The sequence below is a fragment of the Sprattus sprattus genome (genome assembly GCF_963457725.1).
Source record: "Sprattus sprattus genome assembly, chromosome: 1".
Classification (NCBI taxonomy): domain Eukaryota; kingdom Metazoa; phylum Chordata; class Actinopteri; order Clupeiformes; family Clupeidae; genus Sprattus; species Sprattus sprattus.
The window spans coordinates 35,421,849-35,444,348 of record NC_137920.1 but is presented as its reverse complement, the minus strand read 5'-3'; the positions used below and the strand labels follow the sequence as shown (position 1 = coordinate 35,444,348).

Below are 22,500 nucleotides of genomic sequence, written 5' to 3'. Positions count from 1 at the left end.
TGGGACTACCTCTTCTGGTTCTGGTTCTGGTACTGATTCCTCTGCTTCCAGTTCTGCTTCTTCAGCTGTGTTTTCCTCTTCAGCTTCTTCAGGAACTTCAGGCACCTCCACGGTTTCTTCTACTGCCTCTACTGCCGCTTCTGCCTCTGCCTCCACTTCTACTGCCTCAGCTGCCTCTTCTGCCTCTGCCTCCACCTCTACTGCCTCAGCTGCCTCCTCTTCAGCAACGGGCTCTTCCACTGCCTCTTCACCTGCTGGCTCTGCAGCTTCCTCCTCCTCTATTTCCTCTACAGGCTCCTCCTCCGGGGCTGACTCTTCCGTTACGGCTTCCTCTTCCTCAGCAGCCTCCTCTGCGTCAGCAGTCTCCTCTTCCTCCGCCGTTTCCTCATCAGAGACTTCCTCGGCGGCGTCCTCGCCTACCAACTCCTCTACCTCTCCTGTCTCCTCCTCAACAGCTTCAGCCTCAGCCACCTCCACTTCTTGAGCGGCGACCTCCTCCTCCACAGTTTCCTCCTGAGAGGACTCGCCTTCCTCCTCCTCAATCACTGCATCCTCTTCAGGTACAGCAGCGTCCTCTACAGAGCTGGCCTCCTCCTCCTCCTCCTCTTCCTCCACCACCCCCTGCTCCAGGGGGAGAGAGCCCAGGTTGCAGGGCTGGCAGACTCTCTCAGGGGCCGGGGTGTCATTGGAGGAGCTGGGGCTGAGCTCTTCCGTGGGGTCACAGCCGCAGGGGAACAGGTCGCCCCCCTCTGGCTGGAGCTTCAGCTGCACCAAGGCATCATCTTCCGAACCCACAGGGCTGGACACCTCAGCCACTGCATCTGCCAAGGGAGGAAGATGTCAGTCAGTGTTGGCTGGGATGTGTCAGAGACATGTGAGATTGAAGAGGTTTGATACCGATTGAATGGATCTTTTTTTTGCTGTAATATTTGAGTTACAGAATAATAATTTTAAAAAAGCTCTAATAATGAACGGCTCTTTGTTTAGCAATTTGGGATGTTACCTCAATAAATGTTTTCAGTTCTTAGACTTAAGTTTTTAGAGTACAATGCCAAGATTCTTTGTTTTGTTATGTCCCCATAAAGTTTTCAAAGAAATTAAGCAACTCTGTACTGTGGTTGAAAAACGAGAAGCTTTGATAGGCAAGAGCTCTAAGGATGTGCCAAGTCGCAGAGAATTCCAGAACTTTCCAGCTCTCAACTCACAGAGCTTCTACACAACACCACGAGGATATCACCTTGCAGAATTGGAACAATTTGAAACCTTCCAACGCTTGTGAGATACAGTGAGGCCTCCCCTTGTAGCCTATTCTCAATAACTTTCAAATGAAGGTAAAGAGCCTTGCTGTTTTTGGAGTCTACACCACTAACATTTATTTCCCTCTTCCTTTTCTTAAGAGTTGCCTGAGTGCGTAGGCCAAAAACAGACTGAACGCGGCACTCTCAGACATCCGGACTCAAATTACAGCTCCTTGAATGGAAATACTTAGGCATAGACTATTTGAAGGCTAACCTTGTATACTATAAAGGCATCACCCGACTTCTTAAAAAGAATGTGACCAAACGGCTGGTGGCCAAAAGACGATGGCAGGTGATCATTAGCAACAAGGGTTTTGCAACTCATTCAATGTAACGCTATTCAATTTCAACCCATTCGACACTTAACAAGAACAAAATGGATCATTGCAACCTCAAACGGTGCATCTATAATGATGTACAATTAGCTGCTACTCAGTCGTAACCAGTTGGAGTGGAAAACAAACAGTGTATAATGACCCCGGCACGCAAAGTTGCGTAGGCTACATGTTGAAGTACATTTCAGTTCGTTATAATCGCTTGGACATGTTATTCTTGGCTTGTTTAGCGTTGCCATGACGTCTCCAAGGGGTCTCCCTGTTACGCAACATCCATATGGACACGATGGCAAATGCTAAAGGTACAGAAGGGTAGGGGGGTGATACATTAGTCTCAAAGTTTCTCTCTCTCTCTCTCTCTCTCTCTCTTTTTCTCTCTCTCTCTCTCTCTCTCTGTCTCTCTGTCCAGACTTTATCTGCCAATTCATTTCATCTGGGAGAAGCACAGAGAGACACTGACCAGGTCTTTTACATTCTGTGTATACTCTCTTTGTCCTCAGGGTCAAAAATGAGCCGCCTTCACTAAACCCTTAAAATAAAGCAGCGTAATTGAATTTTAAAACCCTCAATCCATTTCGCATGACGAAACAACCTCTCATTCATCACAAACTGTGTAAATATCTGGGGTCATCCAATTTGAAGTTGAAAAAAAAAGATCATTTAGGGGGGGTTCTCTTTGCTGTTAACATAAAGGCCCTAAAGATCACACACAAGGGTTAAGCGGTCCTCGGTGGCACAGGTTGGGTGTCGTGGGCACAGCTCCATGGGATCAGGTGGCTACCCTGGGACAGCTGCTTAATTCTCACCTTCACAAAAAGGGGGTGAGGAACCTTTAACACTTGGATCGCTGTCCACTGACACCATTGCAGGTTGCTCCCACAGGCCTCAATGAGCAGGGCTAGAATGAGTCAGTGCTTCTGTGAATCATTATGGAGATCTAAGAATGCCACACACACAGACACCCACACATGCACGCATACACACACATTCATACATACGCACACATGCATACTATTGCAAAGACAAATAGATCGAAGTAGAGGGCACACACACACACACACACAAACAGACACACACACTCACACACACACACACACACACACACACACACCATTAGCATATTATGTACCTGCACAGATACATAGATAAAAACAGAGGGCATAACTAAGTCTAAATAGAATACATATACAGTGGATGCACACCCACATATACACACAGATACATGCAGACACACACACAAAGACATGCAGACACACACACAAAGACCAAACGCACGCACACACACACAAACAATCTAATAAATAAATATATATAAAAAAACAGGACAATGTAACCAGGAGACTTTGAAATATAAGCTAATGATTTTGACAACGCAGCTGCCAGAATTTATGACATGCCGGAAAACAGCACGCGCTGACAGCAAGCCTGTCATTGTTAAATATGGACTCGAAAAGTCACCCAAGGGACCCGGTGCTAAGGCTAGCATCAGTCATGTCTGACTTTACACACAGATCACACCAGATGGGTGGGATAAAAGCTTAACCCACATTAGATTAGCGAAAGGTTCTTGGCACTCCTCTCCTTGCCTGTTCTTGCCTATTTTAGGCTGTGATTCACCCTTAAACCATTCAGGCCTCGTGGAATAGCTCGACCTCGTACAGTTCTGCCTGTAATGGTAATTTTTGTTGGTTCTGAAGTTTGCTCCTACAGAATGAAACCTTTTTTTTGTGAATAATCATGACCATGACTGTACAGTGGTATTGGATGCAGTCTACAAGTGTGCATTATAAACTTGGTCAGAACAAGACCAGAATGTCTTATGATTTAGTTCTGTGTGACAGAATGGCTGTTGACCAAATACTGCATGTAAGTCTCACTAAGTCATCCTGAAATTAAGCACAAATTGCTCAATATCCTAAATGATACCAAATCTGTACCTTCGGCAGGTGCCACATACTAGCAACTGCATTTTGTGTGTGTACAATATGAATGAACTGTATGAACTGTAGTGAGTTCACATAAAACAAAATGATCCAATTACCAAACTGAAAGACTCTGATCCAGCCCTCATGACCCTCACACATTTGCTTCAAGGTTATGTTGGGGGTGGGGGTTAGGGTACATATCCTGGGTCATACGGAAGTATTGCAGCGAAACCTGTCTTAGAAAAGCAAGATTAGCAACTGGAGCCTCCTCAAAGTGTGCAGTTTTAAGCCGAGGGCCTTTTAGGTTTAGGCCTGTGGATTTCCGAACAGCTCCTGTTGCACGGTGAGCCCCTGGTGTCGACAGGGGGCAGCAATGGGGCTAATTTTATACCTCATTACCACACACACACACACATGGACACACACACATGCACAGCCTACACACACACACACATAGACACACACACACACATGCACAGCCTACACACACACACACATGGACACACACATGCACAGCCTACACACACACACACACACACATAGACACACAAACTCACACACATGGACACACACACACATGCACAGCCTACACACACACACACATAGACACACACAAACACACACACACACATGGACACACACACACACACAGCCTACAAACCCACACACCCAAACACATGTACAGCCTACACACCCACACACATGGAAACACACCCACACACATGGAGACACACACACCCTCACACATGGAAACACACACACCCACACACGGACACACACGGACACACACACACACACACACACACACACACACACACACACACACACACACACACACACACGGATACAAACACACACAGAGGGGGCAGACAGACAAACCTCCCTGCGCCAATGGTGTCTGTCTCACCTCTGGCATTCAACGTGTCTGTGAGATCAGATCACTCCCCTTGGTCGTAAAAAATGTCTCTGCTGGACTTAAGTGTTCCTTGGGTGTCCCTAATTGAATTGAAAGAGGGCAGGCCTCCAGCCAAGTAGACTGGAAAGGGTTCATACGAGCAAGTGTGCGTGCGACCGAGGTGGTGTGTACTAAAGTGTTTTGGTAATTCTTTCACCAATGAAGTTTGGACAATGTCCACTAGCATAGCGTGAGAGCGTCGTCTGTGGGTGAACATACACACGCTCGACCGCCAAAATTCCAAAGGGCGATGGCTCAGGTTACCCGTTGGCATTTGTTACACAACTGTGTGACCTGTTAACGTGTACAATACCATATCTCATATAAATGCTGCTGCATTGTTTGATTGTGATGTCACTGTCATTGTAATACTGCATGTCAGATAAAGTCACCGGAGACAGAAGCACTCTCAAAAGTTTTACCAGAAATTCAATTGTTCCTTGCCATCATTCTTAAGCATTTTTTCAGCTATGAAGAATATGTTCTGACTGCCAAGTATATGCCCTTTGCCAATTACATTGTTCCTTTCAGGTGATTTTTTCAGATGAGCAGAACACTGAGCTTCAACCTAACAGAACACAGAATGTCCTCTCTCCTCTACCCACAGTCATGCTAACAGTAAAAGACTACATTTCCCACGAAACACCTGGTACCGATCAAACCGCACAGCAAATTAAGCACCAAAAATAAACCTGGGGATGTACTGTACATGCTAGGAGGAGGTCATGCTACCCTGATGCTGATGCAGGGAAATCCAGCAGATCATGTTCTGCTAGTTACGTGGAAGATGAAGCTGTGGAGATAGAACATATCCATGTAGAGCTGCAGGCAGTGTGGGCTGTCCCATTTCTCCCGGGGTCCAGCTGTGCTGCTGTGTGACGCATACACAGGGAATTCCAAGAAAGTGCTCGTAGCCGACTAACCAACATGCTGCTCTGTGTAATCTGTTGATCTGCTGAAAGAAAGCCAATCTGGTCAGAGGTTTTCATGGTGGAGACAGCACCAAAGTGTTCCAAAGACTTCCCAAGCTCAGTATGCTCAGAAATGTGTCTACAGTTAAGGTTCAGGCCATTTTGTAATTCTCTTTGATTTGTTTTGCACAGAGGTTACACAGTCATTATTCAAAAATGTAGCTGAAATTAGCATTCAAAATATTTCGAGTGCATTGGGGCTAGTACAATGGATTTTTTGGGGATATCAGAAATTGCTGCTGCGATCAAAACTTAACTTAACACAAATTTAAATTTTTAAATTTGGAGAAAAAAGACCAGCCAGTTCTTATGAATCTCCTGGACCTTGGTAGTTATGCATGTGTAACCGCGAGGCATTTGCCTAGGGCTGAATGTTGGGCTGAATGCTGAATGTTGTGGAGCCAAAGGGTGAAAAGAAGACCCATAGCCTTGAAGGAGCAGTACAGCATCACATTCTGTTTGCATCCCTCTTAAGACACCTAGGCCTACATTGCACACTATTCTGCAAGGGTTGTGCAAGTGGCAAACAGTGTTTATTCTTCAATTGTTTCAGAGCGCTCTGCTGAAGTCATTGTGTTATGCATGGTGGCGATGGAGGGAGACAGGTGCCTGGTGCCTCAGAGCAGGTTCCTCAAAAGGAACAGAAATAGCTTCACAGTGAGCAGGAGAGACAGGCAGAGAGAGAGAGAGAGAGAGAGAGAGAGAGAGAGAGAGAGAGAGAGAGAGAGAGGAGAGGGAGAGGGAGAGAGAGGGGGGGAGCATGAGAGCACTGGAATTATTTTCCTTTTTAAAGAGCCAATCATGTTGTTGATTGTCATTGTTGCTAGCTCTGCATTGTACTAGTGCAAAAAGTGTGATTGCCTCTCCTTCCCTCTCATTCTTTTTCTCTACCTTTCTTTGTTTCTCTATTTACCTCTCCTTCTCTCCTCTCTTTACCCCCCCCTCCATGTATTCCTCTTCCCTTTTCATTCTCCTCCTATCCTCTCCAAATCATGGCTATACAGTGACTGCTAACACAGCTAACCCCATTGGCTGGATCAGGTGCAGAAGTGATCAGGCATGTGCGGGTAACAGTGGGGGCTTGAGCTGCAGCTGTGATCTTTGAAGCCTACACTAATCTCCCCCTTCATTAGAATCTATACATCGAGAGTTTATTTTGGTGCTAGAGCATGGGTTCTTCTTGCTGTGAGTGTATGTGTGTGTGTGTGTGTATGTGTGAGAGAGTATTTGCCTTTGCTTTTGCGTGCATGTGAAGTCTGTGTGTGGGAGAGAGAGAGAGCGCGAGAGTGTGTGTGTGCGTGGGTGCGTGTGTGTGTTTGTGTTCGTATTCGTGTGGAGGGACTGGTTCCTCAGCGCTCACCATGTGTGTGTGAGGGGGAAACCCCACGGCTGAAGCAGGCTGGATCACAGTAGCTGGCGGGAGGCAAAGGCCCTGGGTCCTACTGTCCCGCTAATGAATGCCCCTACAAGGCCGGGGAGACGGAAATAAATTCTGGTGGAGACAGTGTTGTTGTGACAGCAGCTGTGGCACTGTCTGTGTGTGTATGTTTGTGTGTGTTTGTGTGTGATTGTGTGTGTGTGTGTGTGTGTGTGTGCAAACACGCGCATGTGCTTGGATGTGTTTCCGAGCATGGATGAGTAAGGGAGAGTGAAGACAGCTCTCGTGTGAGTGTGTCAGAAGCCATGCTTGTCTATACGTGTGTGTGTGTGTGTGTGTGTGTGTGTGTGACTGAGAGCTGAGTATTATTACACGTGTACAGACTGCAGAACACGGTGTATGCTAGTGGCATGTGTATGCGCTGATTGGTTGTCTTTGCAATGAGTGGTATTTGAGTTTCCAAACCCGACCACCTGACTACGGAAAGCCAGAGGGGATTGAGAACGCCTAGCAAGGACCAAAGGACGAGCAAGGGTAACCTCTAAACCCAGAGTCAGCCAAATCATGTGCCTAACTAACCAATCAATTGGTTTATACTTATAAAAAACACCTTACAAACCAACCATAGGAGTTATACTTACACAAACCACCTTACAAACCAACCATATGAGTTATACTTACACAAACCAACCATATGAGTTATACTTACACAAACCACCTTACAACCCAACCATAGGAGTTATGCTTACCGATTCCTCATACTTTTAGCTAACCCAATGTGATTACATTAATCACAAAGTCACTCTAGCCACTGTTGTAAACCAACAAAGACAGTCTGGCCACAGCCAGAGACCTCCTGCTGGTTCTGATAGCTGACAGCCATCCCTCTCTGGCAGAAGATACAATGTAGACAGACAGTAGTAAAGGCTAGAGTTACTGATGATAAAATCACTGTCACTGCACTCCAAAAGCAACTGAGCAGTTTGGCTGTAGGTCCCATACATCCGCTATCAAACAACACTTGCAACCCATTGACAGAAGAGAGAGATCCAGAACCAAAAGCAATTTGTTGACATCCTGTGGAACAGGCCAATGTACCAGATTAGACAAAGCCCATGCTGACCCATCAAGGGACTAATAAATACCACCTGACTGTTTGAGGTTGCGTCAATGCTAGATTGTGGGTGGGTTAATAGCTGACAATCAGGCCCTGCATGATATAATATGTGATTGACAGCAGCTTTGGACAGAACAAGAGCTCCATGGATGGTTCCAAAACCATCAATCATCATCTTTCAATGATTCACAAGAGAGGGGCATCAACACATAATCAAAGTGTAGCTTCCTGGTTTGATTTCAGAAATTTCAAATAGCGGCATGTTAACTCTCTCTCTCTCTCTCTCTCCCTCAGTGTGTATGAACTAGGTGTAAAGTGTTATCTAATGTATCTAAACTCAAAGTGTGACGGGTCTCTTTTCAACACACACACACACTTTCCATCAGCTGGTGTCACGCTTCAGGCACAGCTGACACCTCTTACCGATTGTGCTGTGTGTATTTGTGTGTGTGTGTGTGTGTGTGTGTGTGTGTGTGTGTGTGTGTGTGTGTGTGTGTGTGTGTGTGTGTGCGTGCGTGCGTGCGTGCGTGCGTGCGTGCGTGCGTGCGTGCGTGCGTGCGTGCGTGCGTGTGTGTGTGTGTGTGTGTGTGTGAAGGGGAGTGGTAGAGAGAGACAAAAAACCTTGATGGAAACATGGTGATTTACAGAATGGTATTTGGCTGTATTCATGCTCAAATCTACAGAAGGTACATCTTAACTGTCCCTTAAATTCAGATAGGAGAACCCTCTATTACAAAAAGATATTATCTATACACTGGCTTTCTATTACATACCAAATCCACACCCTGAAAACCTCTCCTAAAACAAAAGCAACACACTTAAACAAATGGCAAAGCAGAAAGTCCCATTGATGCTGTTGCTGGCTATAAGTATAGTTACAAGTATGTAACTACACACAACCTGCAGCGATTTACTATTCAAGACCGTGTATATAGTTTGCGCTGAAATGATTGGCAGATGAAGTCAAATCATGACTTCACTTACAGGACTACACACAAAGATGATGAGACTACGAGACATCACAGATGATGAGACATCATGACACTGCAGAACGCATACCTCTAACACAGCATGTACATCAACTACTGACCCCCTTCTCAAAAGAAATCTCCACTCTATCAGCTGCTTTTACTGCTCTTGAGTTTCCATCTGCTGTTAGTGGGCCTGTTCTCCAGCACTGAACGCTGTGTCTTTAGCAGTTTCCTATGTCTATAGCACCCTGACCCTAACAGTCCCATGTAGGCCACCGTAGCTTTCGTTTCTCAACCATATCCCAAAGTAAAAGCATCAAGTCAGTATACTAGAGCATGCTGTCGTTTAAACCCCTATGCTCAGTGCTTACCTGCAGTGGCCCACGCAAGTAGACAGAGCACGAAGCAGGCAGATAGCAGAGCCTTCATTTTGACTGCCAGGGACCCTTCCACACTCACCAAGGCTATATATACCTCCGGAAGGTCATAGGGCATGCTAAGTCTGGATGGGAGGAGCGAAAGGGGTGGGTTGCTTGGTGGGAGGAGGTATTTTTTAAAGGGGTGTGGGGGGTGGGAAGTGAGGAATGGAGGTAGGGGAAATGGTGGATGGCAGAAAGAGATTGAGGTGGTACTATATGTCAGCCATTTTGTGCTGGAAAAAGCCTAATCATACTCTAACTCTAAGAGAAGGTGGATAGAATGGGTTAGTAAGAGCTCATTATTAAATATTATATATGAGACATTAACAGTAGCCATGGAAACAAAGTAACTATACTAATTAAATAAATGTTATTTATCCAAAGACTTCTTAAAAAACTAACAATTACTGTATTCTATGTACATGTCTCTAGGTGAAAGTTTAGATACTAATTAGTTCTCATGAAGAGAAGCTCAATGTGTGCTGCATTATAGTGACCCACCAACTATTGCTTTGACCTTCGCCCTAGAATAATTCTGACGACCATTATCAGTAAATGGAGTTGTGACTTGAGTGAAGAGGCTTCACAGCAACAAAGGAATATCTCCGACTCCAGCGGAGTCCTCCTGAGCGGGCTGTGAGAAGAAGCTGTCAGCTGGATGTAAATCTACAGACGGAGCAATCCAACTGTTGGGACTGAAATACAACCAGACGGAAGTCTTTTGGCAGCCCATGCGTTTGAAATATGGAGTCTGCTTTACCACAGAAATGGTCTGATGATAAAATGACAAAACCCATAAACGTGGAGAGAACGTGAGAAAGACGGGACATCTTCAGCTGTATGACCGTTTTTCAGAAGTTATGATATTCCAATAAAATGTATTAATGAATAATTAATTAGCATTAGCAAGCTTATGATTATGAATTTCAATCTTCAAACCACATTGACTGTTGTGTGACAATTCCACCTACACTTCGGTTCAATAGAGTTAACCATATAAAAATGACCACCAGACAACAAGTTGTAAAAAAAAGTACAAAATTTATTATTTTTCTTTCATCATTTGGAAAAGAAAACAAAGGCACTGGCCTCTCATAACCCCTCTTAATGAGCAAAAAAATATAACCGCTTTTTAAAAAAAACACAGAGCACTTCTACAAACAAATGAAAAGGGAACAAAAAACGAAACATAAACGACAAGGTAGCCTATAATGCACAGACGAATAAAGAGATGCGAGGAAAGATGAAACATGAAGTCAACGAAAGAAAAAAAAAATGAATGGTGATAATGATGGGAAACAATGGTGAGATGGGACACAGATAATGGAATGGCTGTTCATCGTTTTTGAAGTCTGAAATGTGTATATATATATTTATATGTGACAGGACAGTTAAGTGCTTCATGTTAGCCTGTAACATGTACCCTTATTTTTATTTCCCCATACTTCAGGTCTGTACAATTCTGGTTTTCTTACTTTCTTTTTTCATGTTCTTCCTTTTTTTTAACACACAATTCATTTTGTTGTCTGTACAGGTGTATATAGAGATGAAAGGTTGTCCAAAGGACACATAGAAAGGTACAGAGGCAACACCATAGAAGACAAGTTTCTTTAAAAAAAAAATCTGACTACAGTACAAAAAAAAAAAAAAGCCAAGGAAACCAAAAATAGACTGACAAGACACACTAGCTTAACAATGCGTGAGCTTTACATGACCGAAACTCCTGGAATCTGAGCTAAAGATGTGGAGTTGTGTGGTTGACAATGTCGCCTTGACCCCGGGGATCGTTAGCAGTCACCTATTCACATGCTATGACCAAGGACGCGGGAGAGAACTTCATCCGAGTGCCAACAACCAAATGCTGGAGACATGTTAGAAAGGCTAATCTCAGTCTTATCCCAGATCATACTGAAAGGGGCACAAAAGACCCAGCTCCTATTTGAAACAGCTGCCTTTTCCTATGTGTGGTCAGGGGTGCAAACTCTGGTCTTTGAGGAGATCCGGATTGGAGGTGTGCTCTAGCTGGGAACTGTGTGGATGAGCTTCAGTGCTGTTCGCAGAGCTTGGAAACAGGCCGTGTTGCAATTTCACAGGCCTGCACGGTATAGCCAAACGGATATTTTCTTCAAGTGTACAGAGACACATGACCTGGATCCCCCCCCCCCCCCCCCCCCAGGTCTACAGTTATGTGACCTGGATCCCCCCTCCACCCCCATCCAGGTCTAGAGACACATGGGTAGTTTTGTGTCTGTCTTGATTCTGTCTCTCTGTATCTGCTGTTAGCTACCTGTATTACTACCTATCTAGTGCTTTCAGGTTAGGGGTCACTGACGGAAGGCACCATGACGAGACAAGCTCATCTGCAGGGGGGCTTGTGAAGGTGCCTGGAGGAGGTGGTGAGGTGGTACGTTCCACTGGTTGGGTGGTGCAATGGTACGTCCTACCAGGTGGACCACAAGTTAACAGTACGTGCTGAGGGTGAGCTCCGTTTAGACAGGTTTTTGCAATCTGTGTTGTTTTCTTTTCTGAGTGTAATTTGCATCTGAATAGTGTCTAAGTACGCGGTGTAGACTGCATAGATAAACGGCCACGACGACGGCTCTACTAATACACTCGTCTTCGCCTTCCTCCTTAAAACAAGCAAAAGGGACGAGAAAGGACTGAAGCACCAATTGCAATTCATGCATTCAGAAAGAAAAAAAAGAGAAGGACCACATGTGTGTACTTTAGTGCAGAAACACTTAGTCTGAGGGGGGGGAGGGGACTAAACGAAGCAACGCAGGAAATGGCAGCCAAAGAGCACGCTAGCTATAGTACTAGGACATATGTGATAAAGTTGACCGGGGCTTCCGCGGAGGACAGGTCTCGTGTAGGTTGTACACCTGGCCCCCCTAAGAGTGGACATGGCTTTTCTTTGGTCACCTCACTTAGGTTTCCCCCCCTCCCTCACCCTCCCCCACTCCGCCACTGAGATGAGTGAAATTATGCCATTACAGGAAAGAAAATAATGGGAGAAGGGCGGAAGGGTGACATCAACACATCTCTTACAGAGTCCAGCTGCATCAAACATCATTCAAAAAGGGAGGAGGAGAGGGGGTAGCTTTTCCTGTGTGTCTGTGTGTGTGTGTGTTGTGTGGTAGAATCAAATGTTCTTTTACCAAACATATAGCTCACCACGACTGAATTTGAGTGTGTGTGTGTGTGTGTGTGTGTGTGTGTGTGTGTGTGTGTGTGTGTGTATGTAAGTGCTGCCGTGAGTGTTATACATTCACTGGTTTGTGTCTGTAGTGAGGGCGAATACAGCAATTAGGTCATGGCGAAGTTGCCTTCACCCTCACTGTCGGAGGCCGTGTCGGAGCCCGTGGTTTCCATAGAGACGCGGCGCGGGGTGACAATGACGGCCCGCCGCTGCTCCTCTTCGACTCCGCCCACTCTCTGGGTCCCCTCGATATGCTGGATGGCCTGAAGTTGAAGATGGAGGTTAGAGGTCAAACAAATACCAATTTTCAGGCAGGCACCCACAAAGACACACGCCGTGCCGCCCAACTCATTATTATGTACAGTATTGCTTCTTAAACACAATAAAAGTACAAAAGCAACCCAAACGGACTCACCTGAACAATAGTGTCAAGATTCTGCCGCGATGTGGACATAATGTTGCTGCTGGGGTTTGGGCTCACTGCCGCCGTGGCGAAATGTGTGGGGGCGGGGACTATGACAGTAGGATGGTGAGTAGGGGCAGGGGGGGTGGGAGGAGGCATCACCTATAAAACACACACAAACAGTTAGAATGATTACCCAAAGGCATTAAAAACATTACAGGTTACAAACACAGAGGCTGTTTATATAGACATGCACTTTCAAACCTTCCTGTGGCTTTGAGAGAACTAGTGCATCTAATATACTCTCAGGTGCAGCAAATGTAAACACTGGAAACTATCCGTTAGCCACTCCACAGTATTTGTTTGGCAACACATCACAAGCAGCCCTTCTGGTAGTTCCTCAAAGCAGTTCCTCTCCTATGCTGTTTAGCAACACCTGTTTCCTGTCCTAGCCCTCTGGACTCATTCAGGTACTTAACCCTTTCCCTACTCTACACCAGTACAGGGCTTCTAAACTAAAATGGCCTAATTGAATTACACAGAAGTTAGGATGTTAGTCATCAACTTCATTCTGTAAAGATATATTATGTACAAAACTAGTCAGTTAAAACATTAATACCTATGAAACACCTCGCATAGCCTTTACCGAGCCCTACCAGAACCAGGAGTATTTATAAGACAGTGATGAATTGGTAAATTCACATCACTGCAGTTGGTTTACTCCTGTCAATGTGTCTGTTCACACTATGGCATAAGAATAATTTCAAACATATATCAGGGGAACATTTCTCGTATATGACAGGAGGACATTGCCTGTGTCTCACAGGGGAGCAGACAGACAGACATCGTCTGTGTCTCACAGGGGAGCAGACAGACAGACATAGTCTGTGTCTCACAGGAACGCAGCCAGACATGGTCTGTGTCTCATAGTGGAGCAGACGGACATCGCTGTGTGTCTCACAGGGGAGCAGACAGACACCTGTGTGTCTCACCTGTGGACTGCGGGGGGCGCCGTCTCTCTCGGGCTGCTGCTGCTGTTGAACCTGCTGGAGGCGCATCAGGGTCTGTGTGTGGAGGAGAGAGTGCTGCTCCTGCACCTGCTGGGCCACCGCCTTCAGCTTCTCAGGGTACAGCTGGGTGTCCAGGGAGCGCAGCTGAAGAGAGGAGGAGGAGAGATTTAGGCTTTGAGGTCGGCACAATCTGTGGCTAACACGAGGCAAGGACAGGTGAAAAACATCTCAACAGAGCAGGCACAGGCTGCCCGGATTTGTTTTGTTTTCAAACTATCACAAATCTTAAAAATCACTGCATACGAATGTAAAAGGTCCACTTGTTTCGTAGAGCACAGTTATGGTTCACTTGATTTTTCAGTTTTTCCCATGTAAAAAAACAAAAAAAAAAATTCCCACTTTTTGGCTAGGTGCATATTCATTCAAGCCTAAGCCTACTATTTGTAACTGTATTTGACAGCAAACACTAACTTTGTTAACTAACTAACTGTGTATTTGACAGCAAACACTAAACAAAAAATCTAGGTTCTCACATAAAAGTGAAATACGTCATAAAGGCTAGCAAGAAACCGATTTGCAATGGTGTTTTCTTCAAGTGAGGGAATTTCAGAGCAGAATCTCTATGGGTGGTCTGATCCTGTCCATATGCCTGCAGAGAATCCCCCGGTGAATCGAACTGGTGACCTTATGCAATGACTTTACCAGTGCCGCCACCCTGCCCTGCTTCGCTCTGCCAGCGGCTACTACAGTTACATTACCTCAGCAGAACTAAGGGCGTCGGGCAGCACCCTGTCCCTGTTGGCATTTACCTACTGTTGGTTTGCCTGGCAAAGATTACAATCACCTATATCCTTTCACTTTGTTTAAGTAAACTCTTACAGCCGTCTCACTTGGGGATCCATAAATCCATACATGTAAAAGGTGGCTCTAGGGCTGATTCACCTTGAGACACTTTTGCAGCACAAACTTCTGGTAACCCCCTTGGAACTCCCTTTTAAAAAAAATGGTTCTTATTGTAAATAATTGTGTGTGCACCATGAACAATGTTGCTCAGCTGACCCTTCTGCCCCTCTCTCCTAATTATGTATTTCATGCACTGTAAGCTACTGAAAACAGTTCAACTGGTGAGGATTAATTACATCCCTGCTGTCTACTCAAATTATCACAGAACAATAAACATATTTTGAATCTTTTTATCTGAGAGAACATGTTTGCTCATGTCGGGAAATTGGCCAATGTGACTCCTTGGAGGTGATAAACACTATTTCAATAATTATCGTCCAATATCCAAATACTCGGCTTAGCAAAAATCTTGGAATCGTTTGGTTAACAACCAACTCAAGTTATTTCTTTAAATTCACACAAATCTGGATTTAGAGCCAATTACAGTCCTACCTCAGCTGCCACATAAGTTTCAAATAATATCGTATCTGCTTTGGACAATAAGAAGCGCTGTGCTGCCCTTTTTGTGGATCATATACAGATTTAATAAAGTTGATCATCCATTACTCTTACAAAGATTCTATAACATTGGTATGAATGCTAAGGCTTGTGATTGGTTGCCTTGGTTCATCTGTGTCTGAGGCAAGAATGGGTGTGGGGGGGGGGGGGGGGCGGGGGGGGGGGGGGGGGGGGGGGGGGGGCACAGGAGAGGCCTAAGCATGTTGTACCACAGCCATATGGTGACCTAACAGCACATCCTGAGTCCCTGTGTGTAAAGTTCCTTGTGTCTGGGCGGCAGGTGTGTGTTTCTCACCTGTTCCTCCAGCTGTGCCCGGGCCGAGCGCTCCTTCTCCAGGTGCTGTCGCAGCTCCAGCAGCTCCCTCCGCAGATCCTCCAGCTTCTCCTCTTCCAGGATGTCCGGAGAGCCGATGCCTTCATCCTTCTCCTCCGTGCGCCTCCTCTTCGGCGAGGAGCCGGTGAACTCCTGCTGCCAAAGAGAAAAGATGGTGAGTGAGGTTGGACACAACACCAGAGTTAGACACAGATGTAGCCATGACGACAAGAAGAAAACTTTACTGCAGTTGTACTGAACCGGCACTGTCTTTTCCATTATACGGATAATTGACATTTTCTCTAAAAGAATGTCAAACTATGATACATTTACTGAACGTATTACACACAAAAAAGTAAAATGCAATGTTTAAAAATGACCCACTAAAACATGCCCAAAACTACTGTAGGAGTTGTCTGTAGAGTGTATTACCGTTATGAAGCGCTTGAGCTGGTTGTTCTGCTGTAGGAGTTGGGTCTTCTCCTGCTCTAGAGCGATGATGTACTCAGCAGTCTGCTGAAGTATTGCAGCCTAATAAAAAAACAAAAACTAAAATGGTAAGTATTAGTGCAGAATAGAGACCAATGCAGCCATTTTGATTCAATATTAGACTGGTATGATAGTTTTCAAAAACTATGGCTTGTTAAAATGATTGGATGATTCGCTCCATCAGTGAACCAATGAATGACTATCAGTCCTGAGCAGAAAGGTGTCCTTAAAATGAACTGTACGGTATGCAGTGACGTGCACAATGTATTAAATCTTATGGTACACTATGGTACAACGTCAACTCTTAGGGGGTAGAAAAATAAGGGCGGATGACTTAAAATAACCTAATAATCAGTCCAACTCCAAAACAGCACCACCAGGTGGACAAAGTTAGTACCACAAACAAATATCGTGTAGTACACTTTTTCAGCTGTACTGTTTTTTGGAAAATCCGATGCAACAAGTTTTGTTTGTTTAGAAACGATATCTCTACGAGTGAAAAATACTTGATGATTAAAGTCGTTGTGAGACTTGTTTTCTTTGGTATTCTTATTTAAATATTCAGGCAATTATTGCAATTTAAAACATTCAGATTTACGTCAAAAAAATGCATAGTAAAGTACAACATCTAGAAAACAGTGGAATAATGTAAGCTACATATCATCATAGCAGAAACAAAAAAACAAACCAAACAGTAGCCTACAACAATGTGAACATGACTATTGTAATCTGGTAAAGTGAGCTACTGCTCAAAGTTACTATGCGGAGCAAAAAGATCAGTCACCTTGCTTAACTTCTCCCCGTCATTATGCGGAGCAAAAAGATCAGTCACCTTGCTTAACTTCTCCCCGTCACTGTGTGGGATGAGCGTCTTCAGGGACTGAAAGCCAGAGTTGATGCTCTGCATTCGGCGCCGCTCGTTGCTGTTGGCGATTTCCCGGCGAATGCGACGCTCCTGATCGCGGGCCGACTCCGGTGTCAACGGAATATTGGCCAAACTAACAGAAAGAGATCAAACGGCTAATTAGCCAAGCGCAGCAATGCATGCATAACAATAGCTTAGGCTAACTATGTATATAAATTCAATATTTTACGTAATGAAACAAATTTGGCAGATTCGTTAGGAGTTAGGGATGCAGTGTCGCCCTTTAGTAAAGCATTGGTAAATTACGGAAGGCTACACAAACGCCAATGTCACCAAATGACAAAAAAATAACCTAACTAAATGATCTCGGCTATTCACACCTACATATTATTGCAATAATGATACTATTAGTAATAATACGTTTACATATATTTATTTACATTCAGTTGAGTGCGGCCTTTTTTCTATGTTGCATCGACATTAAACAAATTGACCCTTTGCATTAACCCTAGAAATCTAGTTATCCAACATCCTGTCAGGGACTCTTGGTATATCATGATCATAAGGTGACCTACATTATGTAACAACCGTAGACATAGGTCTTCCTTTGGTAGCAACACAGTCGGAGTCCCTGAGTATATTTTCCTACAAGTCCCAAAATTCCCTTCGTCATTTAACCGAATGACTCAGGTCTCACTGTCTTTTCACGACGGCAAGAGATCCTTCCGCGAGGCAGATATCAAACCATTATAAACGCCATTCTGAAATTCAGTTCAAGGACATATACGGTATTGAAATAACGGACAGAATTAAATTCTGTTGAGACAGAAAGCCCATTCTGAGGTATTTGCAAGAACCAGTTGGTAACTAGTATTTCACACCAAACGGGAAGACATTCGGATCGAGTGCTTCCCATCTGGTCCCAGAACAATACATCTTGTTTCCGCCAATGCGCTCAGGGCAGCGTGGTTGAAATAGTACGGCTAGCTAGCTCAAGAACTAGCCTCTAGAGCTGCGTTAAAAATCGAACGTACTCTGGATTTAGGACGAGAAAGAACTTAAATAATAAAAAAATAAGTCGAAAGAAACTCAACGTTTATTGCCATCTCGTTCAATATGAGCTAAACACAGGACATTACACAAGTGGCCTCTTGATTTGCTAACACTTAACACCACAACATTTCTGCGCACGCCACAGTTATGGCTGCGTAGTCTGAAAGCACAAGAGCATGGTCGTCACGATGCAAATAACAGACGAATACATTTCAATATCGCGAGTTTAATATGAATGGCGGCGTAAACGTGACAAATCACTTCTATGCAATAGTAAATGTAGAGATGAGTAACAGCAACAACAAAAATAAACCCGTCATAAATCCGTGAATAACTTACAAGCTACACATCAACATAAACGTCGTATTCGCTCTACCACGTGTTTGGTGTTTGCCACAGACATGCAACGCTATTATGTTTTTATAAACGTTAATTTCACTCATCATAATTTGTATCCATATTAATGTCGACTACACATGTACAGAAACAACTTGTATTACCTCTGCTAAGAGGAAAGCAAGCTTACCTTTATACCGAGTGTTTCTATTGTTATCGCATTTGAACATATACGTTATAAGACTCATGCAACTCTTAGCCCTACTGCAGCGGTCTGTTGGTAAGCAGATGTAAATGAATTGACCAGGGTCCAATTTATAAGAAATACAAAAATGAACAATACACACCTACAAAGACCCCCGATGACTTCTTTCTCCGATTTCCTAAATTGTTGCAAAGACACCTTCTCAGCTGGTACCATGAAATACTCCATGTTTTTCATCCCCGTTTCGGAGCCTTTGATTTTTTTTTTAATTTCAACTTGTTTTCTTCACTTTGCAAAATATATGATGCACCTAACCCACTGGTATGCGCATAATAATTTACAGCCTGTAATTTCTTCGCGGTTGTATATTGCCACTTTACATTCAGCTGGTGGGATTTCCGTGTGTAGCGCTTCTCTCCCTCCCCTTCTGCAGTCCGCATGAGAGTGTGTAGCTGCAGCTGATCGGATGTCTCTCAAGGCGGGAAACAGCTGGTTGGAATCACGGAGCGACCAAGAGCCTCCTTCCGCATAGTAGGCTCCATGTAAACAAAGGACTATTTAAACACGGTAAGGGAGGGAGGGGGAGCAACGTACAAAAATGTAACTACTGGAAAACTAGACAGAATAAAAGGATATTGCGAGTTGAATAGATTGAATTCGAAATGTTAAAAGGAAGATGTTATGTTCCTCATGCAGTGGACTAGTCTTTTGTTTTAAACTGCTACCAAAATATAAATCTTCTATAATTTTTTTTTTTTTTTTTTTTACAATGTAGGCTACACATTTTCAAGTCTATAAGTTATTAGTGGCACTTTGTGAATGATTGGCTCATAGAAAGGCTTCCTATTGGAGTTTATCCAAATGTAGAGAAGAATTGCATAAAGGTGACACATTTATTTTGCAACGGATGAAACAACACCTATCTTTAAGTTGATAGCCTTAGTTGTCCAGTAGGCTTATGCCTAGGCTATTTCCAACTTCAACACCTGGTAGATAAAATGTTGAGATACAATTTCGAATCCATTTATATTCCATTCTGCGTTTAGAAAAAAATGTGTTTTAAATATAGGGTAGCTAAGTCTGCAAAAACACACAGTACACAACATGAAGCCTAATTAAATAGAATGTATTCAACAGATTTGAAAGGTTTTATTTCACGCATGAAACGTTATATCTTTCTTTAACCACAAGATGGTGCACTTGGCTTCTCTGTTTGTGTGGTTGAAGAAGGCCTACAGCAACAGCAAACGTACTTGGAATACCCCCCTGGTCTTATCCATTCCAGAACAAGCTTGCTGTGTGGCAGGCTGTCCATGGAGGTTAAAGATAGCCTGTCTGTGTTGATAATTCGATAGTCACAATTCATTGTGGTAGACATGCACATACTGTAATGATGCTCTTAAGTTGCCATATGTCAAGCCCAATGCTTAAGGAACAATTATCTTATAGGCCTTCTACTACTAGGTTACTGTTACTACGAAAAGGCTATTGCTGCTATATCACTAGCCCTCTACCAACAACTATAATAATAATACAAATAATAATAATGATAATAATAATAATGCATTCACCTTATAATTAATGCAATAGGCCTACATAGGCTACAAGTAGAAAAATAATGGGAGCTGGTTAGGCGATTTGAGATTTTTCATTCACCTCTTACATCTTAATAGAACACGGCCAGTCAATTCCCAGTGCTCTTTGATAATGCCTTATTTCTAACTGAGATGTAGACTGCAGACCACCTTCTGGTTTTTCAGGTATGTCTTCGATAAGGGCCATCACGTTGACCCCCCCCCCCCCCCCCCCCCCCCTCTCTCTCTTGGGAACAACAGTAGCGAGAGAGAATCCACCTTTGGGGGAAAATGCTCTGGGCAGCTCATGGTGGATATAGGCGGAGCAGGCATGCGCTGAGTCCGCGGGGAGAGTGGCCAGCGTTGAAGTCTGCACACAGACTGTCGCACGGAAACCGCCGCGCCGCTTACGTCTTCAAGCGGGCGAGGGCCAGAGAGTGAGAACGAGAGGGAGGGGGGCAAATGAAAAAGCTCTGCACCGCTGTACTCGTGAGACATCTGGAAACGACGCTCAAAGGCACACACTGACTCCGCGCACCAATTTGGAATGGCGTTTTTGTGAGGATGACCAGTCTTTTACATCCTTGACCGGCGTCGTTAATAAGCGATTCCACTATTTTACCGTGTATTTGAGCGAGATATTGTAACATATTCAACGCATTTTTCGGTTTAGTTATTAATAGACTCTTGACTAGACATGTTTTCATGTGTCTGAATTGTCAAGTTAAGATAGCCTGTAAGACGTATTTCCTAAGCCTAAAAGATTTACTTTATGGGCTGCGTTAGGAACTGATACAGTTTTTAGAGCATACAGAAAGTAGGCTACTACATTCTTTTCGCTGCTCATGATTTTTTGGTATGTTTTGACAAAGGCATTCGCCAGCTGATCTGGAGACTTAGAACAGTATCGTCTTCTTTGTCGCTTGGGACATTACGTGAACAGACAGAGACGTCTAGTGTTTCTTTTGAAGTGATAGACGAGGGAGAGAGCGAGTACTAGCCAGAGGACGAGAAGACCCCGCCGTCACGTTCCGGGAAAACTGGCCTTCCTTAAAGGTAAATCATTATAAGCACCTTATAGTATCTTTGCTTGGGAAAGAAGGCATAACAGTTTGTATGTGCGGTGTCACCATTTTAAGGCTGTTTGCAGGTTTATAGCCGGCTGGATTAGTCAAATGCTGGATGGATGCAATGCATTTGGTATTTCGGGTGGCATGAACTGACCCAGTTTTGTGTGTCGTGAGGGACAACAAACGATGCTTGGTGGACTGTGTCTCTGTACTGAACTAATGCTTTCGGTCATCGCCGCCCCCGCCCTCACCCCTGCTCGCTGGCTTTTCAGAAGATCAACATGCGCACTCCCTGTTGGTTTAATCGGCAGAAGTCGAGCCACAATGCAGAATTGGGCAAATAGGGTGCGCGGGGATTAATGCATGCTACTTGATAGTTTCAACGTTTCCAAATCACGTTACTGAGAGTTAGGTAATGTGCTAGTCAATGTACTCATACTTTTTATTGACTGCCATTAACGGTTTCAAAAGTGATCCTCAAATTCTCACATTACTAGCTTCGTTTACTTCAACATATTTTCTTAATTAGGCTACAGCTAATAATAAAACAATTAGTCTGTTGATGTCCCGTGGAATTGACCTTTGCTGTATGTGTCATTCACCAAAGCATAAATCCAGACTGTCTTTTATTGACAGTTCATTAGATGAAAGCAAGAGCTCTTCAGAGAAGTAATTGTCATACTGAATGAGGTTATGCTAAATATAATCCATACATTAGAGCAGTTTTCGTGTATGTGTATTTTAGGCCTTTGTTGACCTGTTGGCAGTTCCTCCCATGGTCCTGAAGAAGAATTGATAGGTTGAGAAGATGAAACCATTGCCAAAGTATAAAACCATGTGGCCTTCATGTTCAGTCACTGTGGCCTTCTTGAGTTCACAAAAGGCCCAACTATTTCTGATACACATGAGAAGGCCACCATGGTTAACATGCGTCCACATAATATCCACGTAATAAAAAAATGTCCACTATCGTATATGTGGTGTAATGGCCATCACTTTTCTCTTCAAAAACAGAGAAAAGATGGTTTTGTTCTTCTTAAGAGCCTAACTGGGTGGAACACGCCTGTTGTTTTGGACCGGGACGGTGGATAAGTAAAGTTCTTAGGTGATGTGGGCTGCGCCAGATCATTCATCCCTCAGAGAGAGAGAGAGA

At 44.1% G+C, this 22,500-nt stretch overlaps 3 protein-coding genes across 8 annotated transcripts in view; 1 reads left to right on the top strand and 2 right to left on the bottom strand.

The window, feature by feature from the left end:
- The window catches only part of LOC308377298 (uncharacterized protein), a 16,340-nt gene extending 6,938 nt beyond the window's left edge, over positions 1-9,402 (bottom strand). The window contains exons 1-3 of one of the 2 annotated variants that reach the window (XM_080853882.1): positions 9,322-9,402; positions 214-821; positions 1-183 (exon numbers count right to left, since the gene is read on the bottom strand). The exon at positions 1-183 is cut by the window's left edge and continues 544 nt beyond it. In XM_080853882.1, coding sequence (XP_080710008.1) covers positions 1-183; positions 214-821; positions 9,322-9,379 — 849 coding nt within the window. In that variant the 5' untranslated portion in view covers positions 9,380-9,402. Of the gene's footprint in view, positions 822-9,321 lie in introns of both variants that reach the window. The other variant, XM_080853881.1, reaches the window with a different exon arrangement.
- A 2,940-nt stretch (positions 9,403-12,342) lies between these two features.
- LOC308376739 (transcription factor AP-4-like) lies at positions 12,343-19,111 on the bottom strand. 5 transcript variants are annotated; one of them, XM_080853189.1, is made up of 7 exons: positions 18,846-19,111; positions 17,029-17,242; positions 16,188-16,286; positions 15,738-15,911; positions 13,964-14,125; positions 12,984-13,133; positions 12,343-12,831 (listed from the first exon to the last, which is right to left on the bottom strand). In XM_080853189.1, exons 1-7 carry the CDS (start codon positions 18,938-18,940, stop codon positions 12,676-12,678), a joined length of 1,050 nt encoding a protein of 349 aa, XP_080709315.1. In that variant the 5' UTR covers positions 18,941-19,111; the 3' UTR covers positions 12,343-12,675. The 5 variants fall into 5 exon arrangements, with proteins under 5 accessions (XP_080709315.1, XP_080709316.1, XP_080709317.1 ...); XM_080853190.1 differs by having other exon boundaries at positions 15,738-15,908; XM_080853191.1 differs by having other exon boundaries at positions 17,077-17,242.
- A 1,826-nt stretch (positions 19,112-20,937) lies between these two features.
- The window catches only part of glis2a (GLIS family zinc finger 2a), a 27,422-nt gene continuing 25,859 nt past the window's right edge, over positions 20,938-22,500 (top strand). Inside the window, exon 1 of the mRNA XM_080852096.1 lies at positions 20,938-21,333. The gene's annotated coding sequence lies outside the window, so the exon portion shown is untranslated. The remainder of the gene's footprint in view (positions 21,334-22,500) is intronic.